The 24,921-nt window shown below is 49.7% G+C and overlaps 1 protein-coding gene across 2 annotated transcripts in view; it reads left to right on the top strand.

Annotated features, from left to right (window-relative positions):
• Positions 1 to 24,921, top strand: part of ren (renin) — a 77,352-nt gene that overhangs the window by 6,306 nt on the left and 46,125 nt on the right. The window contains exons 1-5 of one of the 2 annotated variants that reach the window (XM_072480053.1): positions 7,177 to 7,311; positions 18,558 to 18,705; positions 19,468 to 19,591; positions 20,513 to 20,631; positions 21,413 to 21,609. In XM_072480053.1, coding sequence (XP_072336154.1) covers positions 18,574 to 18,705; positions 19,468 to 19,591; positions 20,513 to 20,631; positions 21,413 to 21,609 — 572 coding nt within the window. In that variant the 5' untranslated portion in view covers positions 7,177 to 7,311; positions 18,558 to 18,573. Of the gene's footprint in view, positions 1 to 7,176; positions 7,312 to 18,557; positions 18,706 to 19,467; positions 19,592 to 20,512; positions 20,632 to 21,412; positions 21,610 to 24,921 lie in introns of those variants that run through there. The other variant, XM_072480052.1, reaches the window with a different exon arrangement.

The following is a 24,921-nucleotide window of genomic DNA, read 5'->3' as shown; positions in this document are numbered from 1 at the left end:
GTCTAGGAGGAGCTGTAGCTATGCCCTGATGTTCTATAACCTTGTATATCGTTAGCTATGTAAATAAAAATATTTTGAAGGGAAGGCCTTTGCCTCCAGCAAAATATCTTTCTGAAGTAAGATACCCAACACTCCCGAGATAACCCAACAATAACACAAGACACACAACCTTCAGAGTGGGAGGCAAAACTGCTACAATTGATTCAAAGCTGACACAGGCCAGCAACTTAGTTCGTACAGAATTCTGCTGGTCTTGTCAACATCAGTTTGTAAATCTGTGCGATGTCATGATGGCCTGTGAGAGCTGTTGAATTAGTGGAAACAAGAGGGAGACGAAAACTGAGGGGCTCGTGCCTTGACAGTATACAAGAATGACAATATTCAAGGGGATGAACTCAAGAGTCCTTTGTACAACTGATGGGCTAGATGTTTCTGGGGACATGGGCGGCACAGTGGTTAGCACCGCTGCCTCACAGCTCCAGGGTCCCGGGTTCAATTCCGAGTTCGGGTCACTGTCTGTGCGGAGTTTGCACGTTCTCCCCGTGCCTGGTGAGTTTCCTCCGGGTGCTCCGATCTGCGGAGACTGCGTTTACCTTAGCAGTAACATAGACAGGCTACCAACACTTGTAATAATGCAACTCTATTTTATTTAACTAAGAGCTGTTAAACATACTTGTACTGTGGGTCGACACTATGTTAGATTGACTGAAGACCTATGCCTAACCTGACTAGCCTATACTGCGAGCACATGGTGGATGTTTGTGCTACTGACTGCGGGTTCTGTCTGTCTCAGAGGCTGCATCCCGAATGAGCGGGAAAACTAGTGCCCTCTGACTTTATAGTGACCGTGCCCTAACTGGTGATTGGCTGCTGTGTTGTGTGTGTTGATTGGTCTTGCAGTGTGTCAGTCAGTGTGTGTCTCTGCACCAAGATATACTGATGTGTATATTATGACATAATCGTCCCACATCTTTGCTTAAAAATCCAATGTTTGCTCGGACATTTGCCTAGTTCCACTCACAGCTTTGTCGAAGATAGTTATAAAGTACTCAGTGCAGCTCCAAACCATCATCACAGTGTATCGATTGCGGGGGCAGCAGTTAGACAGAGCGCCTGCTCTTTCTAGGAATGACATTTCAGCGCCACTCTGGCATTCCCGCTGGCAGCAGCACTTGGCTTGCAAACGGGAGCACCGAGGCCAACATTTCTGTGGGCCTAGAATCACAGACAAGACAGACCAGGTAAGGATGGCTAAAGGACAGAAATGTATCCAGTAGGATTTTATAACCATGCAGTAAGGCCTATGTCCACCGTTACTGATTCCAATTTGTTTATTCAAGGTTCTAATTAATTAATTTGACATATATTCCCCAACTGGGGGAGGAGGATTTGAACTTTAGTCTCCCTTGGCATTACTGGGTCCAGTCTTGCATTGCAGTGGGTGGGGTCCCTGCCTGGGCATGTTGGAAGGTGTCTTCCGCAGCCAAACCGGTCGAGTAACAACCTGTAAATCCTGCCACCGCTGCCAATGGGTAAGAGTTTGAGAGATTCCTGGCCAACCGTGTGACGGAATAAATGTTGGAGCCTCAAACATCACTATCCAGAGCGCGTGGGCACGCCATGCATTTAGAAATTACACGTTGCAGCTCAGAACTCCCTGGCTGAACTGTAACACACCACATCAGCATAACCACAACGCTACGGACCCTTAATTAATGAGGCTGATGCTTGAACTCAGAGTGATTAATTAATTGACTTTGAATTCCTTGATTGCAGTTAAATGATGTGCCGCTGTGACTCCAGACTTGGTGAAAGGCGGATTTGTAAACATTTGTATGCTAGGGAGGGCCGATCAAGGCCACGGGAGAATTTGAAAGCAAGAATGAGGATTTTAAAGGCGGCATCTGTTGCCGCAGTGAGCATGTGCGAATGCTATGGGCGGCCATCTTGTGTTGTCAGACACAGTGAAACCAGGTGACAGGAATGGGAAGTCGTCCTTTCTCGTTTGCCTTCTCTGACCCGGGAGAAGTGGGATTTATTTTTGAAATTAATGTATGGGATGTGGACGTCACATTTATTGCCCCTCCCTATTTGCCCTTCAAAAGATGGGGTGGTGAGCTGTTATCTTGAACCGCTGAAATCCTTGAGGTGCAGGTACACCCACAGTGCTGTTAGGGAGGGAGTTCCAGGATTTAAAAATAAAAAAAATAAAAAATTTAGAGTATCCAATTATCTTTTTCCAACTAAGGGGCAATTTAGCGTGTTCAATCCACCTAGCCTGCACATCTTTTGGGTTGTGGGGGCGAAACTCACGCAAACACGGGGAGAATGTGCAAACTTCACACGGACAGTGACCCAGAGCCAGAATCGAACCTGGGACCTCGGCGCCGTGAGGCAGCAGTGCTAACCACTGCGCCACCGTGTTGCCCCGAGTTCCAGGATTTTGTCCCAGCGACAGTGGAGGAACGGCGATATATTTCCAAGTCAGGGTGGCGAGTGACTTGGAGGGCAACCTCCAGGTGGTGGGGTTCCCAGGTGCCTGCAGCCTTTGTCCTCCTAGATGGTAGTGGTTGCGGGTTTGGAAGGTGCTGTCTTAGGAACCTTGGTGAGTTACTGCAGTGCATCTTGTAGATGGTACACACGGCTGCCATTGTTCACTAATGGTGGAGGGGGTGAATGTCTGTAGCAATCAAGCGGGCTGCGTTGTCCTGGGTGGTGTCGAGCTTCTTTTTAAAAAATGTTTTTGTTGAGTTTTTGGCACAGAAAACAAATATAAATGTGAACAAACAGTGGGAGTTCAACAAGAGAATACGAGAAGTAAAACTAGACTGATTGACACATAGATTGGTTTTGACTATTTACATAGAGACATCACAGTTTCCTCTTCCTTTTCTTTTACTGCTTCCTCACAGTGTTTGCCGTGATGATTGTGGTCCCCTGCGTTTCGCTTCCCACCGGTTTTCCCTTTGCTTTTCTTCCCTTTCGTTCTGCTTGTTGTTGCCCCTGCCCATCCCTCCCCTCCCCTTGTGTCTCCTGGTTTTCTTGTTGGGCTTGGTTGAGTTCCTTGTTCCTCTGACCCCCTTCCCCCCCCCCCCCCCCCCCCCCTCCTTACTGTGTCATGGCTATCCCCTCCTAATCTTTGGCTTCCTAGTTGGCTACTGATGTGTTAGGCAGGTAAGTTCGATGTGGACTGCACTCGATGCAGGGAAGCTAGATACAGACGTCTAACACTGGAGAAGATCCAACACTGTTTTATTCAACGATAGAACTGATATACATATTCAGCTGTGCGTCGACACTATACTGAACTGACTGGAGACCTTTTAGTAGCCTGACCAGGCTTTCTAGCTACCACATGGTGTTTGCACTGTGCTAGATCGTGGACTCTGACTGTCTCAGTAGCTGGGTCCCGAGAGAGTGGGAAACCTAGTGCCCTCTGGCTTTATAGTGGTAGTGCCCTGCCTGGTGATTGGCTGCACTGCGTTGTGTGCTTACTGGTCATCCTGTGTGTCAATCACTGCCTGTCTACATCTCATTATATACATGCGTGGATATTATGACAGCTACAAACATGTCTTGGAACAACCGAGTGACTGGTTCCCACGTTTTGTGGGAGAATGTGCAAACTCCACATGGACAGTGACCCAGAGTCGGGATCGAACCTGGGACCTCGGCGCAGTGAGGCAGCAGTGCTAACCACTGCGCCACCGTGCTGCCCGGTGTCGAGCTTCTTGACTCCTGTTAGGGCTGCACTCATCCAGGCAAGTGGAGAGTATTCCATCACACTCCTGACTTATGCCTTGTCGATGGTGGACAGGTTTCGGGGAGTCAAGGGGTTAGCTACTCCCCGCAGGATTCAAGGCCTTCCAGCCTGCACTGGTAGGCACAGTATTAATATGGCTAGTCCAGTTCCATTTATGGTCAATGGTAACTCCCTCTTCCCCCTGAGGATGTTGATATTCTCCCAGTGCTTGCGTGGCTCTCACCCCCACAAACCCAAAGATGTGCAGGATAGGTGGATTGGCCACGCTAAATTGCCCCTTAAAACAAACAAAACAAAAATACTCAGCAGGTCTGACAGCATCTATTTAATTTGCACGATGGCACAGTCCAGGTGACACTGTACAAAATTTATAACAGCAACTTGCATTTATAGAGCTTGTTGATAGTGAGAGAACATTCCGAGGCATTTCAAGGGAGCAATACCCGACATCACTTGACACTGCGACCCCAATAAAGAGGGCAAGTAATCGAAAGCTTGGTCAAACAGGTAGATGTTAAGGAGCATCTTAAAGGCAGAGAGAGAGGAAAAAAGGAGAGGTTTAGGAAGAAAATTCCATCCAGTGTTTCGGGCCGAGGTGATTCGGGCGTGTCTGAGAGCAATGAAAATTGTGAATGCATCGTCCCAACATCTCACCACCCACCCCAGCTCCATCTTTTTTTTTTAAATGGTTCATGGGATGTGGGTGTCGCTGGCTGGGTGAGCATTTATTGCCCATGAGAGGGAGGTTAGGAGCCAACCACCTTGCTGTGGGCCTGGAGTCACATGTAGACCAGACCAGGTAAGGACAGCAGATTTCCCTCCCTCTGAAGGACATTGGTGAACCAGATGGGTTTTTACGACAATCGACAATGGTTTCATGGTCGTCATTTGACTTTTAAATACAGATTTTTATTGAATTCAAATTTCACCACCTGCAGTGGCGGGATTCGAACGCGGGACCATAGAGCATTACACTTGGCCTCTGGTTTACTGGTCCAGTGACAATACCACTATGACTCCACTATCCAGCCCATGAATGCAAGTTGTTGTTATTCAGTCTTTCCTACTGCACCCCTTTGAGATATTTCTCAGAAGCAGAGGGAGTAGCAGGGGCAGCGATTCTCTGTGGCCAGCGATCTGCTGATGGTGAGATGTTAAGGCTTCCCAGCAACCCTAGAACCTTGGGCGAAATTCTCCGGCATCAGCGCGATGTCCGCCGACTGGCGCCCAAAATGGCGCAAATCAGTCGGGCATCGCGCCGCCCCAAAGGTGCGGAATGCTCCGCATCTTTGGGGGCCGAGCCCCAACCTTAAGGGGCTAGGCCCGCGCCGGACGAATTTCCGCCCCGCCAGCTGGCGGAAAAGACCTTTGGTGCCCCGCCAGCTGGCGCGGAAATTACATCTCCGGGCGGCGCATGCGCGGGAGCGTTAGCGGCCGCTAACGGCATTCCCGCGCATGCGCAGTGGAGGTAGCCTCTTCCGCCTCCGCCATGGTGGAGACCGTGGTGAAGGCGGAAGGCAAAGAGTGCCCCCACGGCACAGGCCCGCCCGCGGATTGGTGGGCCCCGATCGCGGGCCAGGCCACCGTGGGGGCACCCCCCGGGGCCAGATCGCCCCAGGACCCCGGAGCCCGCCCGCGCCGCCTTGTCCCGCCGGTAAGATAGGTGGTTTAATCTACGCCGGCGGGACAGGCATTTTAGCGGCGGGACTTCGGCCCATCCAGGCCGGAGAATCGCGGGGGGGAGGGTCCGCCAACCGGCGCGATTCCCGCCCCCGCCGAATATTCAGTGCCGGAGAATTCGGGAACTGGCGGGAGCGGGATTCACGCCAGCCCCCGGCGATTCTCCGACCCGGCGGAGGGTCGGAGAATCTCGCCCCTTATCCCAGACGGCTTTGTTATAAGGCCATAAGACATAGGATCAGAATTAGGCCACTCGGCCCATCGAATCTGCTCCGCCATTCAATCATGCTTGTTGGAGCAGAGGGAAATAAAAGGGGGCTTCATACAAAAAATATCAACTAACCTAAGGCAGGCTTTCTTTCCCCCAAAATTATACTTGACGGATAAAATTTGTAAAAGTTGCACAAAGCATTTTGAATTGAAAATGACAGAAATCCAATAAAAGTCGACACTGCATTCTCCCCTCTGCCTCAACACAATCTCATTCCTCTTGATCCTTACAATGTACACTTCATGCCAGGTATACAGCCGGAGGAGCTCTACACAGTTTGCAGACCCTCAGTGTGTTACGGCTGAGTACAGACACGGTGCGTGGGATTCTGTGATCCTGAGGCTAAGTGTTGAGGCCGTCGGAAACGCCGTCGTGTTTCTCGACGGCGTCAACACGGCCTCAGGATCAGCAATTCTGGCCCCTACAGGGGGCCAGTACGACACTGGAGCGGCCCATGTCACTCCTGCTGCTGATCCCGGCGTCAACTGGGCGCCGTGGGGTCCGCGCACACGCAGTGGCAGTGGCACAAACGCACACATGCGCAGTGGCACCAACGCACGCATGCGCAGTGGCACGGGCACCAACGCACGCATGCGCAGTGGCTTCCTTCAACGCGCCGGCCCCGCCACAACATGGGGCAGGACTACAGGGGCCAGCGCAGAAAAAAGGAGGCCCGCAGCCAGATCGGTGGCCCTCCCCCGGGGTCGGACCCCCCCTCCTCCCGCCACAGGCCGCCTCCCTGCCGGCTGAGAGCAAGTGTGGACGGCGCCGGCGGGACTCGCCGTTTTTACGACGGCCGCTCGGCCCATCCCCGGCTGAGAATCGGCGGGCCGGCCGCGTGGAGCGGCCCCCGACCGGCGTTGTGCCAACCACGCCGGCGCCAATGACGCCAATTCTCCGCTCTGCGGAGAATCGCATGCCGGCGGCGTGACGCGATTCGCGCCGGTCGCGGGATTCCCCGGCCCGGCCCCAGGCTGAGAGAATCCCGCCCAATGGGACAGACTGGATATTCTGCTCAGGGGCCAGCAGGGGAAGAAGGGGCCAAATGGTCTCCAAAGCTGCATGATTCCATCGTAAAATCCTCTATCTGAGCGCTAACCTGCCAATTATTCAGGTCCCTTTTAATCCCTGAATGATCATTAACAGGTTATACAGCATTAGCATTTAGATTGTTTTTTGCACGAACATCATCCACATCAAGTAATTAAATATTTAACCCCTGGATGTTCATTAACAACAGGAGAACATTTGCATTTAAATTGGTCTTTGTGCAAATGCAACTGACATTGTATAAATATATAATCCTGTCAACTCCAGAGATATTGATAATCATAAACTACTCTTTATCTGGGCTGGTTGCATTTACCATGTGTACAGGATTCTAGTAGTTTATACCTGCACTGCAACTTTTACCCTGTCCACATGGGGTGGGATTCCCTGGTCCCCCAGTCGATAGGTTCTCCATGGAGCAATGCAGTCAATCCCACAACCACTTTTGGTGTCGCTCCGTTCCTTTTAGAATCAGTGACTATTGCTGCCTCTACCACCTTCACAGACAGTGAATTCCGTGCCACTACCACACACCGTGGGAAGCAAGGTAATCTTCCGCACATTCCCGCTCCATCTCTTGCCCAAGACCTCAACTCTGTGCCCCCTCGCCCTTGTACCATCGGGTAATTGGAGAAGTTTTTCCTCGTCTACTTTGTCCAAACCTGTCATAATCCTGTAACTCTTCAATCAAAGCTCCCCTCAATCTCCTTTGCTCCGAGGAGTACAGCCTTTCCAAACTAAACTTGTTACTAAAATCCCTCTCCCTGGAATCATTCTGGTCAAGCTCTACTGCAGCCTCTCAAGGATGGTCACTTGCTTACGGAGCGCGGTGACGAGAATTGAACGTAATTCTCTAGCTGGGGCCTAACCAGAGTGATGGAAAGATTTAGTGTAGCCTCCCTGCGTTTGTACTGAAAGGCCAGAATTTAATATCCTCCAAGGTGGCACATTTAGGTTGCAGAGAAACATTTAATTGGGCAGGTGGATAGTGGATGGCCACCACACCGTCTTCTAGCCCTGATTAAGTCTGTGGTGGGAAGGTTTGTGCACAGTCCATCACTGGCTGAGACCCTTAGGGTTAGGGTTAGGGTTAAGGTTAGGGTTAGGGATAGGGTTAGGGTTAAGGTTTGGGTTAGGGTTAAGGCTAGGGTTAGGGTTAAGGCTAGGGTTAGAGTTAGGGTTCAGGTTAGGGTTCGGGTTAGGGTTAGGATTCCGGGTTAGGGTTAGGGTTAAGGGCTGAGGGTTTCAATCAATGGCAGACATAGAAAATAGAAGATAGAAAAATACAGCACAGAACAGGCCCTTCGGCCCACGATGTTGTGCCGAACTTTTGTCCTAGATTAAGAACAAATTAATCTATACCCCATCATTCTACGATAATCCATGTACCTATCCAACAGCCGCTTGGAGGCCCATAATGTTTCCGACTCAACTACTTCCACAGGCAGTGCATTCCATGCCCCCACTACTCTCTGGGTAGAACCTACCTCTGACATCCCCCCTATCTCTTCCACCTTTCACCTTAAATTTATGTCCCCTTGTAATGGTTTGTTCGACCCGGGGAAAAAGACTCTGACTGTCGACTCCATCTATTCCCCTGATCATCTTATAAACCTCTATCAAGTCTCCCCTCATCCTTCTCCGTTCTAATGAGAAAAGGCCAGGCACCCTCAACCTTTCCTCATAAGACCTACTCTGCATTCCAGGCAACATCCTGGTAAATCTCCTTTGCACCTTTTCCGAAGCTTCCGGAGAACCCCGAAAGCAAATGGTACCGTGTTTTCTCGTGAGTTTCTTGGCTGGGCAGCAGGAACCTCTTTGCCAAGCACTTAGTGTCTGACCAAGGGGTCCGGCATTGGGAAGGGGGGGGCCTGTTGAGAATCACCCTCTACCATTGCTGTTGACCCTCCTACCCCACCCGCACGATGCCCATCTCACGACCAACCCCCCCCCCATCACCACACACACACACACACTCACACAGACACTCCTCCCCACCTGTCATCAGTGGTCCATGCCTTGGACCATGCTGATCTAAGGTGAGCCTGGGTGTGGCGCTGCTGAGCAATGAAGAGTTGTCGGTCCGTGGCCGGAATTGCCCGACTATCCTGCGGGCAGTGCACCCCCACCTGCGGGTTTCTAAGTGCCATGGAGTGGCTGCAATGCGAATTCCCATTGACAGCGGTGGGAGCAGACAATCGTGCCGCCGGCCAAAGGCACGCCGCCTCACGCTGGACATGTTTTGAGCGGAGTGCGGGTGGGGCACTTCAAGTGCGCCATCTTACCTAACCTGACCCCCATATTGCTCTAGGTGGGTGGGTGGGTGCTGAAATCGGCAGCCCCCCCCCCCCCCGACACATGGGACTGAAGCTTTAAAGATCAAGTGGGTTCCTCAGGCCTCTTCCTTTCTCCCCACCTGCCCTCCAAATCCCGGTCCCCCCGCCCAACTCCTTCTCTAGAACATAGAACATAGAACATTGCAGAGCAGTACAGGCCCTTCGGCCCTCGATGTTGCGCCGACCTGTGAAACCACTCTCAAGCCCATCTACACTATTCCCTTATCGTCCATATGTCTATCCAATAACCATTTGAATGTCCTTAATGTTGGCGAGTCCACTACTGCTGCAGGCAGGGCATTCCACGCCCTTACTACTCTCTGAGTAAAGAACCTACCTCTGACATCTGTCTTATATCTGTCTCCCACCCCCTCCCTGCCCCCCAGCCCCACCCCCGGCTGTGCCCACAGACCCCCCCCCCCTGCCTGTGGTAGCCGTCGCTCTCCGCCCTGCTGTCTCCTCTCCCCTCCGAGTTTCAATGCCGGCTTGCTCCTTCCCAGCTCCGTGCTCTGTGAGTTTCCTGCTCATCCACGGGGGCGGGCTTCCAGTCTTCCCGAGGGAATGAGGGAGGGTGTAAAAAGAAACAACTTCTTTTTTTAAAAAGACCCGGCCGTACAACATTTGCGACGGTTTGCGATCTGTGAATGTTTACGATTGAGCTCAGTGGAAATGAATAATTCTCAGCAGCCCAGATTACACGGTCGCTTAATTTTAGCACTGCAGCGTTTCACTGCCAACTTGAGGTCGTGGCGGGGTCAGGTAACCCAAGGGAATGCGCCACCCGGTTGAATATTTGGGAGAAGCTTAAAATTCGAGTTCTGTGAGAAAGTCTTCTTGACATTTCAACCAACGTGACAGTAATGCCCAGGAGTCGCTACCTCCGCTCCGGTGAGGCTCGGGTGGTTTAGTGCCCTCTTGTGGCTGTTTCGGGTACAGTGAGGTGACCGCCAGCCGAAAGGAGAGGCTGCCTCAGTCTCAAGAGGGCTGGGGCCAACGGGGGTTTTATGTACAACTGGAATCATTCACATCCGCACAACATCAAAAATAATACCTTGAGGCATTTCGCAAATTAAAAACAGGCAGGGGATTGGAGAGCGGGACATGGGAGAAGGAGCAAAACAGGATGGGTGGCTTTGGCTGAAAGGTAAGCTTAGGAATCCATTTGAAGGGCGCTATCGGTGTTCTTTCAGCAGTGGCTGCGCTCTCCCCTTCTTCAGATGTTGCGGGTTAAAATCTCAACTCAGGGACATGAGCACAAACGCTAGACGAACACTCCGGTGCAGTACAGAGAAAGTGCTGCATTGATAGAACTGCCACCTCTTGGATGACAAAGCTCCGTCCACCCTCTGGGCTGTATGCAAGCGATTCCACAGCACGGTTTCGAAGAGGAGAAAGGGGAATTATCCCGACTAACATTAATCCTTCAATCAATATTGTGGCATTATCATAACTATCAGCATTACAAGGGTTAATGTAGTACTGTGAATAGCCACTCGAGGGAGCTGCAGACACTTACTATATAAAGCAGTGATGCTAGACCCTCGGGGAGGAGTGCATGCAGGAGACAGCTAGTGAAGGTCAGAAGAGTATTTAGTGTCAGAAGGTTAGATTATAGTTTACACCAGTAGTGAGATTCGCAGTAGATAAGTGTAGTTAGATGTTATTGATCAGTATTCTAAAGGACTAAGTGTTGAAACCCCAGATTAGTCGTGTCAATAAAATCATAGCTTTGATAAGTAAAAGCTATACTGTGGTCTTTGTGGAACACTACGCCAACCATCCTAAATAAGCAACACAAAGAACACCACAAATATCACAAATTAGCTGCTCATTATCACAGTGTTGTTTGTGGGAGCTTGCTTTGTCCAAATGGGCTACATTGCAACAGTGACGACATCTCAGAAGAATGTCATTGGTCGCATTTTGGGATGATCTGGCATTGGGTTAGATCCTCTATAAAAGCAAATATTTTGTTTTTCATGCTGATGCTGACACACAAAGGCACTCACTGTTTCCTGGGTTGTTAGTGATGATGGTAGCACCAAAACAGCTTTAGATCCTGTTTTCCATAGGGACATAAGTATTCCAATTGACCCCTTGAGTCTGCATCACCATTCAGTTAGACCCTGTATGACCTTGACCTCAACTCCTTTTACTCACCTATGCGCCATGTTCATTGATATCATTACCGAACAAAAATCTACTGATTTCAGTCTTGGAAGCACTAATTGTTAGAGTCCTTCCCTCTTCTTGATTTGTTCCCATTTATTTATTTATTTTTTTGGCCCGGCAATTGTTAATTGAGATATACCTTTAAGTTGAGCAGAGGAAAAACAAAACTTAATGTTTGACAGCTGGAGCACTCGTCAAGTTTTGTATTTGGGATGGGAAATCTTAGACTTGCTTGCACCGAGCAAATTGGAGGGCTTCGGTTCAATTGGTTGGCTGGCGGCCAATGGATTGGCCAGGGACAGTGTTCTGCCTGGCCACAGACAACGATTTGTTCTTGCCAGGTGGGGTCTTTTGGAGGGAAGCCAGCAAAAGACATGAGACCTTCGAAGTAAGAAGTTGTGTTTGCCCCCTCTCTCTCTCTCCCTTTCTCTCTCTCTTGGCTACTGGCTGCCTACTGTCTGCAAGTCTATAGTGAAGACCATTAAAAGCTGAAGGGAATGAAAACATCCAGCTGAAGGCCTAAATGGAAGATAGAATCTAACTGGAAGAAATCCATCTGAAGTCAAAGATCCCTGGGCTGGATTCTCCGCAGCCCCGTGCCAGAATCACGGGAGTCATTCTCCGCCGGCGGGGGTCTCCGTTTTGCCGGCGCCCGGGGGTTTCCCGACGGCGTGGGGCTGCCCCACAATGGGAAACCCCATTGACCGGCCGGTGTTATGGAGACTCCCGCCGGCCGGTCGGGGCAGAAATGTGGCGGGGCGGGTAGGAGAATTTCGCCCCATGTTTGGCGCGGGGGCAGAGAATCCACTTTTATGCAAGAATCATTCCCGGCGCCGCTCCCGCACAGGAGAATCGCTCGCACGCAATTTACGTGGCGTGGCTGGGGGGGGGGCCATTGCCAGAGGCCCTCCCAGCGATACTCCGGTCCCGACTGGCCAAATTCCCGATGGCGTGGTTCTAACCACGTCTGGCCGGTCAGGACTCTCGCGCGGCGGCTGCCCTGGTGGGGGTGGGGGGGTGATCAAGTATCGGAGGTGGCCTTATGGGCGGCCGGGGCGGCCATCGGGCGGGTTAGATGGAGCGGCGCGGGGCAGATCAGTGGGACCTTGTTGGTTGGTCCAGGTCCGCCGGCTGAGTCCGCCATCGCGTTCGGCTCAGCCGCCGTGTACATGCGCGGACTCGGAACCGGAGGTGCGGAACACATATCCGCAGCCAAAGCCGCGTGAAGCACTCCGGAGCCCGGCCAGCCCCTTGCAGCTAGGACATTGGCTGTATATTTATTTAAGGAAAGTCTGGAGGAGAACGCCAGCGTGTTCACGCCGGCGTGGAGACATTTCACCACCCTCTCCTCCATCACCAAGAAATATTTCACAGTGAAACTCAAATGTTATTTTAAACAAACTCAAAGAAGAATTGTGAACAAATGAATACATGAATTAGGAGCAGGAGACGCCATTTGACCCCTCTGATGAATTCCCCATCGTTCAATAAAGTCATGGTTGATCTGATCACCCACTGAGAGAAAGAATTTCTCCACATCACCATCTTAAATTTTTTTTAAGTGTCCCTTGATTCTCATCTCTCTCACAAGGTGAAACATCCGTTCAGCGTTCACCCTCTCAAGTCCCATCAGCATCTTAAATGTTTCGATAAGATCACCTCTGATTCTTCTAAACTCCAGTAGATACAGGGCCAACTGTCCAGCCATTCCTCATAACATAACCTACCCCCATCCCAGGTATTAGTCGAGTGAATCTTCTCCAAACTGCTTCTAATGTATTCAAATGTCCATAGAATCCGCACAGAGCATAAGGAGTCCACACTCCAACCCCACCTCTGCCCCCCGAACCTCTGTCATTCCAGTTGCAATGCTGGTCTCTCTCTCTCTCTCCGAGTGCAACTCTGCCTGAGCCCCCCTAGGGCACACCCTCCTGGGGTACAGAGGAAAGCCGTGAGCAGACCAACACCACACCCCCACCGGTCAAGAGTCTCAGTGGTATGACTGAGAGCCCAGGCCAGTGCTGTGGCACATCTACTTTGAATGTTGCACTCACCTTGAAGTCACAAGCGAAGTGAGGCCTGCCAGCTGGACACCACTTACGTGATTCAGACCGATCTAATTTCCTAATGGCGTGGTCGCAAGATTGAGCGGGGCAACATGATTCCGACGAGCAGCGTCTCTAACGAGCATTCATAGGTATGGCCATGCATGCAAACAGCGTCCCCGACATAGATCAGCGGGAAACCTGTGCTGCTATCAGCCCACCAAAAAAGTGGTGGTGGGAGAATTCGGAACTGCATTCCCGCTGGCGAGAATCCGACTTTTGGCTTCTCTCTGAATGTCCCACTCCTGCCTGCCACAGGCCGCCCCTTACGTTCTCTTCCTTCCTATCTTCGTATCTTCAGCGAATTTAGCAACTTTCATCCAAGTCATTGATATGAATTGTAAATAGTTGAGGCCCCAGCAAGTTGCCAAATTGAAAATGAACCATTTACCACTACTCTCTTGTTTCCTGTTAACGGACCAATCCTGTCTCCCTGCTAAAGTATTACCCTCTACACCCTGAGTTCTTATTTTGTGCAGTGATCTTTCATGTGGCACCCTGTCAAAATCCTTCTGGGAATCCAGGTACGGCACCCACCCGCAGTGTTTGGGGCCTTGGAGCAAACACTCCTTTCATTTGAAGCAGTGTTTCACTTGCAACTCCTTCAATTGGGTCTACTGATTTCCCTGCCCCCAATGCGGCCTCCTCTACACTGGGGAGACTAAACACAGACTGAGTGACCGTTTTGCAGAAACATCTGGACTTAACATTGAGTTCAGCAACTTCAGACCATGAACTCTCTCCTCCGCCTTGATCTCCTTTCTTAATCCAATTTTTTGTCCCAACGCCCCTCCCCCTCCCTCATGGGGGTCATAAAACATAGAACATACAGTGCAGGAGGAGGCCATTCGGCCCATCGAGTCCGCACCGACCCACTTAAGCCCTCACTTCCACCCTATCCCCGTAACCCAATAACCCCTCCTAACCGTTTTGGACACTAAGTGCAATTTAGCATGGCCAATCCACCTAACCTGCACGTCTTTGGACTGTGGGAGGAAACCGGAGCACCCGGAGGAAACCCACGCAGACACAGGGAGAACGTGCAGACTCAGCCCAGCGGGGAATCAAACCTGAGACCCTGGCGCTGTGAAGCCACATCGCTAGTCACTTGTGCTACTGTGCTGCCCACTCTCATTGTTTTTAAGTTTTTCATTCACAGAGCGCTACTCCTTGTGCTGCTATCAACACATTGTAGCGCACAAAGACTCCGAGAGACGAATAGAGTGAAGTCGATGAGGCTTTATTAAGCGTGTCTGTTCCCCCGCAGCTCGGTAGTAGACTGGCCTGCGGGGGAGGACTCCGGCTTCTTATACTCTGCCTTCAGGGCGGAGCTAGAGGGCAACGGCCAACCAGGACCCGGGATCTGTCAGCCAATGACATTAGGGCTTCCAGTCCCACATGACCCCTAATACATACTACCACACACATGCTCACATCTTACCTTTATGCCACAATCAGCACCTTCTTTAGTCTTTAATACTACCATTAATACTTCCTTTGTCTTGTGTCCACGATGTCTTTGTCAAGTCTCTCCTGATCTCCCACCTATCCCTGACCTTGCACTTTGCTCCACCCCCTATTAAAAAGTATAAAGTCCATCACATTTTTCCCTCTCTTTAGCCCTGAAGAAGAGTCATATTGGACTTGAAACATTAAACTCTAATTCGCCCCTCCACAGATGCTGCCAGCATGAGTTTTTCTAGCATTTTCTGTTTTAATTCCCCTTTATCCACACTGCTTGTTACATCCTCAAAAAACTCCAATAAATTAGTCAAATATGATGTCCCTTTCACAAAACCGTGTTGACTCTGCCTGATTGCATTGAGGTTTTCTAAGTTTCCCGCTATAACCTGCTTCATAATAGATTCCGGCAATTCCCCTATGATGGAAGTTAAACTAACTGGCTTATAGTTTCCTGTTTTCTGTCTCTGCCCTTTCATGAATAGAGGAGTCACGCTCACTATTTTCCAATCTGATGGGACCTTTCTGGGATCGAGGGAATTTTGGAAAATTTAAACCATCGACTATCTCAGCAGCCACTTCTTTTAAGATGCTGGAATGAAGTCCAACTGGACATGGCAGCTTTTAGTTCTAATTATTTTCACAGTCCCCTTTCCCTGGTGTAATCGTATTGAGTTCCTCCCTCCCTTTCACCTCCCGATTCACAATTATTTCTAGAATGTTATTTACATTCCCTCGAGTGAAGACAGATGCAAAATATCTATTCAATTCATCTGCCATTTGCTTATTTTCCATTGTTAATTCTCCCAATGCACTCTCCAGAGGATCAATGCTCACTTTAATTACTCTTTTATTTTTTAAATCCCTGCAGAATCGCTTGCTATCTGTTTTTTATATTTGCAGCCAACTTCCTCTCGTAGTCTAATTTCTCCCTCTTTATTAATATTTTCGTCATCCTTTGCTGTTCATTATATTCTGTCCAGTCTTCTGACCTGCCTCTCACCTTTGTGGAATGATGTGCTTTTTCTTTCAATTTGATACTATCCTTAACTTCCTTAGTGAGCCACAAATTCTAAGGGTGGGATTCTCAGGTCGCCGACGCCAAAATTGCGATTCCTCGCCTTTGACCTTCTCAGGTAGCCACAGTATTAATGTGGCTAGTCCAGTTCAGTTTCTGGTCAATGGTAATCCCCAGGGTGTTGATTGTGGGGATTCAGCCATTGAATGCCAAGGGGCGATGGTTAGATCCCAGCTTGTAGGAGATGGTCATTGCCTGGCACTTCTGTGGCATGAATGTTACTTTGCCACCCTGAAGCTATGCCTCTGTAGCGGCTGTTAGATTGTACATATTTATTTCTATTTGCACTGTCAGTTCATCTGTTTTGTTCTGAATGTCATGTGCTATTAGGAAAACAAAGGTAGTTTTAAGGGATTTATATTTTTATTGGTAAACATTAGAAATGAGGTATGGCTTTAAGTGGGTTTAATTTAATGTTTCTGTGCCTGGGGGGGGGGGGGGGTAAAACCTATAGTTAGATTCATGCTGGACAAAGGTGTTTGTATGTGTGGGGATTGGTTAAGTTCCAATTGTGTTTCTATTGTGCTTAGAGAGGGCTGCGGTGTGAACAATAAATAAAATGCACAAGCATGTGGGCGTTGCTTAGCAACTGGGGCTTTGTAAGGTAGAGAGGATTTTAAGTTTTAACTTTGCTCATATGATTGCAGTGGAAGATGGGTAGTGAAAGAGAAGGCAACTCTCACACCTCGGCTGGAAGCAGCTGGTTTCGAAGGTTAGAGAGGGGTCATCTCTCAGCTTTGCCAGAAGAAAAGCCATACCATAGAGTAATGATTAAGAGAACAAGTGCAGCGATCGGAAGAACAGCTTGTTAAGGAAACAAGAGAAATGAAGAGAAGTTTCCAAGTAGTCTGAGGTTAAAAGTATTAGAACAAAGCACTGTTCAGTAAAGACAAGTCTAGCCGAGGAAAAGGCTGAGATGCGAAAAAGATGTCAGAAATGATTTAAACATTTGTGAGATTTTACTACAACCTATGGAAGGCGAGTTGAAATAACTACGGAAATCGGTGGCTGGATCTCAGAGATGGTGTAAAAACAATTAAGGCAAAGGAAACCTAAAAGAGGGGGTGGTGTCAAATCCTGGGCAGGATTTGCAGAAGATTGGTTAAACAAGTCATTTGGAAAACCTGGACTGGACTTTGGAACGCAAACCGCTTTGGGAAAGTAGTATTATGAGAGATTTTAAACTGTGATTTTGGGAGTGGAGTTTGGAAACTCTCATGTGATCATCATCTAGGGGGATTCTGAGGAAAAATCCACAGACACTAACTTGGGTTTGGAACTGAGTGTCTGCATTTAACCACAGTCATCTTGTGTGCTTAAAAGGGACTGTTGGTGTTAATGAGACTATTGTCGTTTAAGGTGTACTTTTTAATCCATGTTAATCTTTAAAACTGTGGGTATTTGTTAAGCTAAGTGGGGAGTAAAAGAGTATTGTGTTATAATCCAACTTTTCCACATTTAATAAATGTTTTTATTTTTGTTATTATAACTAATAAGCGGTCTTGTTACTCTGTTCCTCCACATTTTATAAAGAAATAAAAGTTATGGCGCGGGATTCTGCGGGAATTGGCGGGACGGGCAACTCCGGCGGGAAGGAGTCGCGGGAACCACTCCGGCATCAGGCCGTCCCGAAGGTGCGGAATCCTCCGCACCTTCAGGGGCTAGGCCGGCGCCGGAGTGGTTTGCGCTGCGCCGGCCGGCAGGGAAGGAGCTTGGCGCCACGCCAACCGCGCCGAAGGGCCTCCGTTGGCCGACGTGAGTTGGCGGATGCGCGTGAGCGCCAGCGTGTGCTGCCGTCATCCCAGCGCATGCGCGTGGGGGTTCACCTCCATGTTGGCCATCGCGAACAGTTACAGCGGCCGACACGGAACAATAGAGTGCCCCCACGGCACAGGCCCGCCCGCGGATCGGTGCGCCCCGATCGCGGGCCGGGCCATCGTGGGGCCACCTCCTGGGGCCAGATCCCCCCCCCCCCCGAGGACCCCGGAGGCCGCCAGCGCAGCCAGGTCCCTCCGGTAAGTACCTACTCTAATTTACGCCGGCGGGACCGGCCTAAAACGGGCGGCCACCCGGCCCATCGCGGGCTGGAGAATCGGCGGGGGGGGGGGCGCTGCCAAATCCCCGGCGGCGGAGAATTCTGCAGCCGGCGGGGGCGGGATTCACGCCCCCCCCCCCGGCGATACTCTGACCCGTCGGGGGGTCGGAGAATCCCGCCCATGGCCTTTAGAGCCAGCGTTATATTCTGGGACCTTCCCACCCAGTTATAGCATCAACTTGGATCGCAACATTCAGATACAAAGCCTTTAGTTCTGTCTTAATTGTAACCTATAGCCTTATCTGTTGGTGAACCCTGAGGTTTGTACACTCTGTCCCTTCCAGCCACACTCTGATCATCATTTTCCTTATTGCTACCTTGTTCTCCTGCCTTGATTTCTTTATTTGATTTGTTTAATTTATCAACAAAGCACATTCTTATGAACAATATATAAATGCAAATTGTTCCTGGTGATTGGTTGGTTCCTACGTGGTCTGGGGGAGCGCTGCATCTGATGGGCGGAATGGCCTCTTTTTGTTCGCTGACATTTAGCAGAGGTGCATGCTGTTGCTCTGCAATCATTCTGAAACATTCCTGTCTCCAAAGGATCCCTCTCTATAAAATGCCATCCATTCGCCAATCACTACGGCAGCTTGGGGTGAAACTGACGGATGTCTCTCGGGAGGTTCATAAAGAATTTGGGACCAACGTGGGCAATGGAACAGCACCAACAATCCTGACCAACTACCTGGATGTAAGTGCGCAGCCCTCTTGATTAAACTTTGCTCCTAAGTCTGTAACCTGTGGCTCACAGATCTGTGCTCCCAACCTTGAAATGATCAAACCCAATTTTTCTCACCATCCATTTTTGGAACCTAATTGTTTTAATGCGTTCCTAACTTAAAAGGTCAATAATTGGAAACAAAGTATAAGGTAAAACAAGATTATTAGTATTTGAAAAGCAGCACTGCGGCTCTGCGACGGTAGCATTGCAACGGTAGCACAGTAGTTAGCATCGTTGCTTCACAGTGCTAGGGTCCCAGGTTCAATTCCCAGCTTGGGTCACTGTCTGTGCAGAGTCTGCATGTTCTCCCCGTGTCTGCGTGGGTTTCCTCCGGGTGCTCCGGTTTCCTCCCACAGTCCATAGATGTGCGGGTTAGGTGGATTGGCCATGCTAAATTGCCCTTAGTGTTCAAAATTGCCCTTAGTGTTGGGTGGGGCTACTGGATTATGGGGATAGGGTGGAGGTGTGGACCTTGGGTAGGGTGCGCTTTCCAAGAGCCGGTGCAGACTCGATGGGCCGAATGGCCTCCTTCTGCACTGTAAATTCTATGATAGATGGTAGAGGCTGTAGGTTATTCCTTGACCAGCATCAGAAGAAACAGGTTAACATTGCTGTTTGTGGGGCCTTGCTCTGTGGAAAACTGTCTGCGACCTTTTCTACAGTGGCAGCATTTCGAAACTCTGCCCTTTGAGATGTCCTGAGTCCCTGTCGCTGTCGTGTTGTCCTTTTCAGACCCAATATTTTGGGGAGATCAGTATCGGGACACCTCCACAGAACTTCAAAGTCATCTTCGACACCGGGTCAGCCAACCTCTGGATACCATCGGCTAACTGCTCACCGATCTACACTGCTTGTTGTAAGTGTCCTCTCGATTAATCTAAGGTTCGCGCATCATCACAACTCAGTGAGCATTCCTCCATTATGGGCGGCACTGTAGCACAGTGGTTAGCACTGTGGCTTCACAGCACCAGGCTCCCAGGTTTGATTCCCCGCTGGGTCACTGTCTGTGCGGAGTCTGCACGCTCTCCCCGTGTCTGCGTGGGTTTCCTCCGGGTGCTCCGGTTTCCTCCCACGAGTCCCGAAAGACGTGCTGTTGGGTGAATTGGACATTCTGAATTCTCCCTCTGTGTACCCGAACAGGCGCCGGAGTGTGGCGACTAGGGGCTTTTCACAGTAACCTCATTGCAATGTTAATGTGAGCCTACTTGTGACACTAATAAAGATTATTATTATTATTATTATTAACGGGATCCCAAGCCACTTCTTTCCCCCATATCTGGTCAGATTTGTGTAAACCCATCACTGACCTCAGTCTCCAACAAACCCCTGACACGCCTGTTAAACTGACACCGTCGTCAATCCCCCCCCCCCCCCCCCCCCCTCGCCCCCTCGCAAGAACTTTGAGGTGGTAAGCAGATCGCGAAGCTGCTGCAGATTCTATCGGGAGCTGTGCAGAAATGAAATGAAACAATCAATAAGAAAATGTGAGAACATTTTCAAGATTTAGATCAGAGAAACATTTTCATGACTGGAAAAAACATGAGCAAAATATAAAACGGTTAACAGCAAGGGAAAAAGAAAGAGAAGTTACAAAATTAAGGATGTGGCAAGGAATAGAATCCAACAAAATGTAAAAAAAATTGAATTTAGGTTTAACACAGATGTCGCCACTGGATGGGGCTATGCACCAAGATTTGATTCAGATCTATCAGATGCTCAACAAATGATTAAATTGCCTGAAATTAAATAGCTTGCACCTTGTTTTGGCTCTTTGCAGATTCCCATAACAGGTACGACTCCTCTACCTCAAGGACATATGAGGCCAATGGACAAGGATTTGCTATTCAATATGGATCTGGCAATGTGAAGGGAGTCCTCAGTCAAGACATTGTAATGGTGAGAACTTGGTGATGAATCCCGTCCACGCATCAGCACAAACTTTATTTACTGGGCACCATTTACTGTTCCCATGCATTCAGCAAGATCGGGGCTTCTTACTGTACCATATGGGTCAATTGATGTGATGGGGGCTCTGCCTTTAAGGAGAAGGACTGCTCCTTTAACAGGCAAATAAGTGCATAAGTACTTAAGAAATAGGAGCAGGAGGAGGCTATTCTGTCCTTTGACCCTGCTCCGCCATTCAATAAGATCATGATTGGTCTAGTTGTGGCTTCAGCACTTTTCTAACAGTTCTCCGCTCCCCACTCCACCCCCTCCCCATAACTTTTGGCTCCCTTGTCGATCCAAAACCTGCCTAACACAATCTTGAACATATTCCAAGACCCAGCCTCCACTGCTCACTGAGAAAGAGGATTCCGAACATTATTGACCCACTGAGAGAAGAAATTCCTCCTCATCCCTGCCCTAAATAGGAGACTCCGTCCTTTGAAACTTTCTAGATTCCCCTATGAGAGGAACCCCCCCCCCCCCCCTCAGCATCTGCCCCGTCAAGCCCCCGTAAGAATCTTGCACCTTTCAAATAGTGGTCATTTGAACACCATGATACACCTGTAATTAATTCACCAAGTCTACAACCCAACCCCCCCCCTCGCCCAGTCAGACCACCCTGTTCCCCTGGGACCGCCCATACCCCCCCCTCCCAGCACTGTCTGGAAGCTGCGTGATTGATCCAAGTTTGTGAGATGTGATTTACAAAGCTAGATCTTGATTCCAATAGGTGGCCAATATCCCGGTCATCCAGGTTTTTGCTGAAGCCACTGCCTTACCAGCTTATCCTTTCATCTTTGCCAAGTTCGACGGGGTCCTGGGGATGGGATTCCGAACTATTTCCATCGACAACATTAAACCGGTGTTTGAACGAATCCTGGATCAGCATGTCCTCAATGACGACGTCTTTTCTGTTTATTACAACAGGTGGGTACATCCAATATATAATCTGTAGATATCTGCAACATATAACCTATAGTGTAGATGATAAGTGAGTGAGACAGGGAGCTTGAATTGACAGGAAAGGGATCTGGATCCTTTCCAGGTCCATCTAACTTGGAGGACCCACAGCAGAGACTTGCATGTACATAGCACTGTTCCCAATGACCAAACATCCCAAAGTGTATGACAGCCAATTAAGTTGGTTTTGCAGCATGGTCGCTGTTGTGATGTAGGAAACCCACTCTGAACACAGCAAGATCCCACACACAGCAATGCGTTAATGATCAGATACTCTGGGCTGGCTGGATTCTCCGGACCCCGACGCCGAAATTGCGTTCGGCGAGGGGGCGGAGAATCCCCGATGATGCCGAAATCAGGGGCGGCGCCGCTTTCGCGATGCTCCGCGAAGTATCCACGGCTTTCGCGATGTATCCATTGCCTGAGGCCCGCTCTGTCCCCGACCGGCCGAGTTTGCGACGGCGAGGGACTCTCATGGTCTCACCCGTCGTGAAGTTAGCGTGGCGGCTGCGGACTCAGTCCGGCACCACCAGTCGGAGGAGGGCCGATCCGCGGGCAGGGGGGCTTCATTCGGGGCTGGGAGCTCTGTGGGCGGGGGGTCCAGGGCGGGCGAGCGGCCGAAGAAGGGTACTATTTTCGCGGCCTGAGTCCGTGGGCTGAGTCCACCATGAAGCACGGCGCGGCCGCTGCAGGACGCCGCCGTGTGCATATGCGGCCGCGGACCAGGAAATGCTCAGGGCTGTATCGACAGCTACAGCTGGGAGCTCTACGCTGCCTCCCTGCTAGCCCCCCTCCGCCCTGGAGCAGGAAATCAATAGCCGTTTTGCGCCAGTTTTCATGTCAGCATGGGGACTTAGTCTCCCAAACGGAGAATCCAGCCCCATCTTTTTATAATGTTGATTAAGCGATACATGTTTGACCTTCCCAGCTCAAAATACTGTCATGGGGTCTCTTCCACACATCTGCATCAGAAAACAGTGGGACCGGGGTTTAACCGCCCACCTGAAGGGTAACACCTTTGGAAGTGTAGCACTCCCTCAGTATTACACTTCATTGTCAGGTTTGATTTTAGTGTTCCTGTTCGGGATTGGCACTTGATCCCATAATCTTCTAATTCAGAGGCAGGTGCGATACCAACTGACAGCTCCGAGAAAATGCCCTGTTAACTTGGCTGAGCTGACGCGCGACCAGGCGAGGCCCAGTGTTTAAAAAGGGGGAATCAACTAACCAGAACATAGCTTCAAGGGACAGAATTTGGTTAACTCAGTTGGCTGGAGGACAGCACGGTGTCGCAGTGGTTGGCAGTGTTGCCTCAAGGCGCATTCTCCCAGTGTCTGCGTGCGACTCACCCCCGCAACCCAAAGATGTGCAGGGGATGTGGGTTGGCCACATTAAACTGTCCCGTAATTGGGAAAAAAACATTTTAAAACTCAGTTGGCTAGGGTGTGGTGCAGAACAGCATCCACAATATGGCCTTGATCCCGGCTGAGGCAGCTATTGGGGCCTACCTCCTCGCTTCACCCCATTCTGAAATCGGGGCGTAAGACATGATGAAGCAACCCTTGGACAACGAGGAAGATACTTAAAAAGCGTCAAAAGGAGGTTAAATGGCGGTTGCCTATTTAAAGGCATCGAATACTAAACCCTATCAAGGTTTTTCAAAGTATCTGAGGTTATTATAGTTGATTCCCAAAAAGAATGTTCAGAGGTGTGAAATCATCAGTGGTGCAGTCATACAGGAGACCACAGCAACCGTCATAGATTAAGATGTGGAGATGCCGGCGTTGGACTGGGGTGAGCACAGTAAGAAGTCTTACAACACCAGGTTAAAGTCCAACAGGTTTGTTTCAAACACTAGCTTTCGGAGCACTGCTGAGGAAGGAGCAGTGCTCTGAAAGCTAGTGTTTGAAACAAACCTGTTGGACTTTAACCTGGTGCTGTAAGACTTCTTACTGTCATAGATTAAGGAAGAACATTCCAGGTGAACGCTTATCTCCATAATTTTAGAACATTCCATGATGGCTTCCAACCCCATTTAGGCTACAACGGTCTCTCTCTGCCTCTCTGTGTGTCTCTATATCTCTCTGTCTCTCCTTCTCTTTTACCCGTCTCTCTGACTCTTTCTTTCTTTGGCTGTGTGCCTCTCTTTGTGCCTCTGTCTCTCTCTGAGTCTCTATCTCTCTATCTGTCTGCCTCTCTCTCTGTCTCTCACTCGCTCTCACTGTCTCTCACTCGCTCTCACTGTCTCTCTCGCTCTCTGATTGCTGTTAGCTCCTGAATATGATAATTCCGCCTGTTGCAATCTGTCGGACACTACTGAGAGAAGGTCGGATGCTGCATTTGTCTCCGAAATAACAGTGACTGCGTTACAAAATGAATGAATAGGCTATGAGGTGAGGTGAAGTGAGATAAAGAGAAAAGTAAGAAAGATGGGGGTGGGGGCTTGGGGCTGAGAGGTGGAGAAGGGTGAAATGGTGGGGAAAGATGGCCGGAGATGGGACACCAGAGAGGAAGGGTCTCAACAACTAGGAAGATGTTGCTATGGAGACGTTGAATGACAGGGAGATGAAGTAGCAGGGATCAAAGATATCAGACAGATAGAATAATAGTTAGAGAAGAGGTAATAGAGGGGACGATACATAAATTTGATATTGGAGAAATAAGCCAACAGGGGAATGGAGGTAAAACAGCACTTGCGTATCAGAGAGATTAAACTATATGGAAATAGGGTAACAGGTTGGGTTAAAGAGGGGGCTAGGAATCAGAGGTTCAATTGAATGGCAGAGTCAACAAGGAGACAATGGCAGCTGAACCTTCGGTGATGACGAGATGCTGAGCAGTCGCACGTCAGGCGGCTCTCCTCCGTGGACCCGTAAACTAGCAAATGTTCGACGAAAGCCCGCCAAACAACGCAGCTGCAAAGAGACATTGATGGGATGCAGAGTTGGGCCGAAAAATGGCAGATGGAGTTTAACCCTGACAAGTGCGAGGTGATTCATTTTGGTAGAAAAAATTTGAATGCGGATTACAGGGTCAACGGCAGGGTTCTGAGGAATGTGGAGGAACAGAGAGATCTTGGGGTTCATGTCCACAGATCTCTGAAGGTTGCCACTCAAGTGGATAGAGCCGTGAAGAAGGCTTATAGTGTGTTAGCATTTATTAACAGGGGGCTTGAGTTTAAGAGCCGCGGGCTATGCTGTAACTGTACATGACCCTGGTGAGACCACATTTGGAGTATTGTGTGCAGTTCTGGTCACCTCATTATAGGAAGGATGTGGA

The sequence above is a fragment of the Scyliorhinus torazame genome, chromosome 17, assembly GCF_047496885.1.
Source record: "Scyliorhinus torazame isolate Kashiwa2021f chromosome 17, sScyTor2.1, whole genome shotgun sequence".
Classification (NCBI taxonomy): domain Eukaryota; kingdom Metazoa; phylum Chordata; class Chondrichthyes; order Carcharhiniformes; family Scyliorhinidae; genus Scyliorhinus; species Scyliorhinus torazame.
This window is presented reverse-complemented; position numbering and strand designations above follow the sequence as displayed.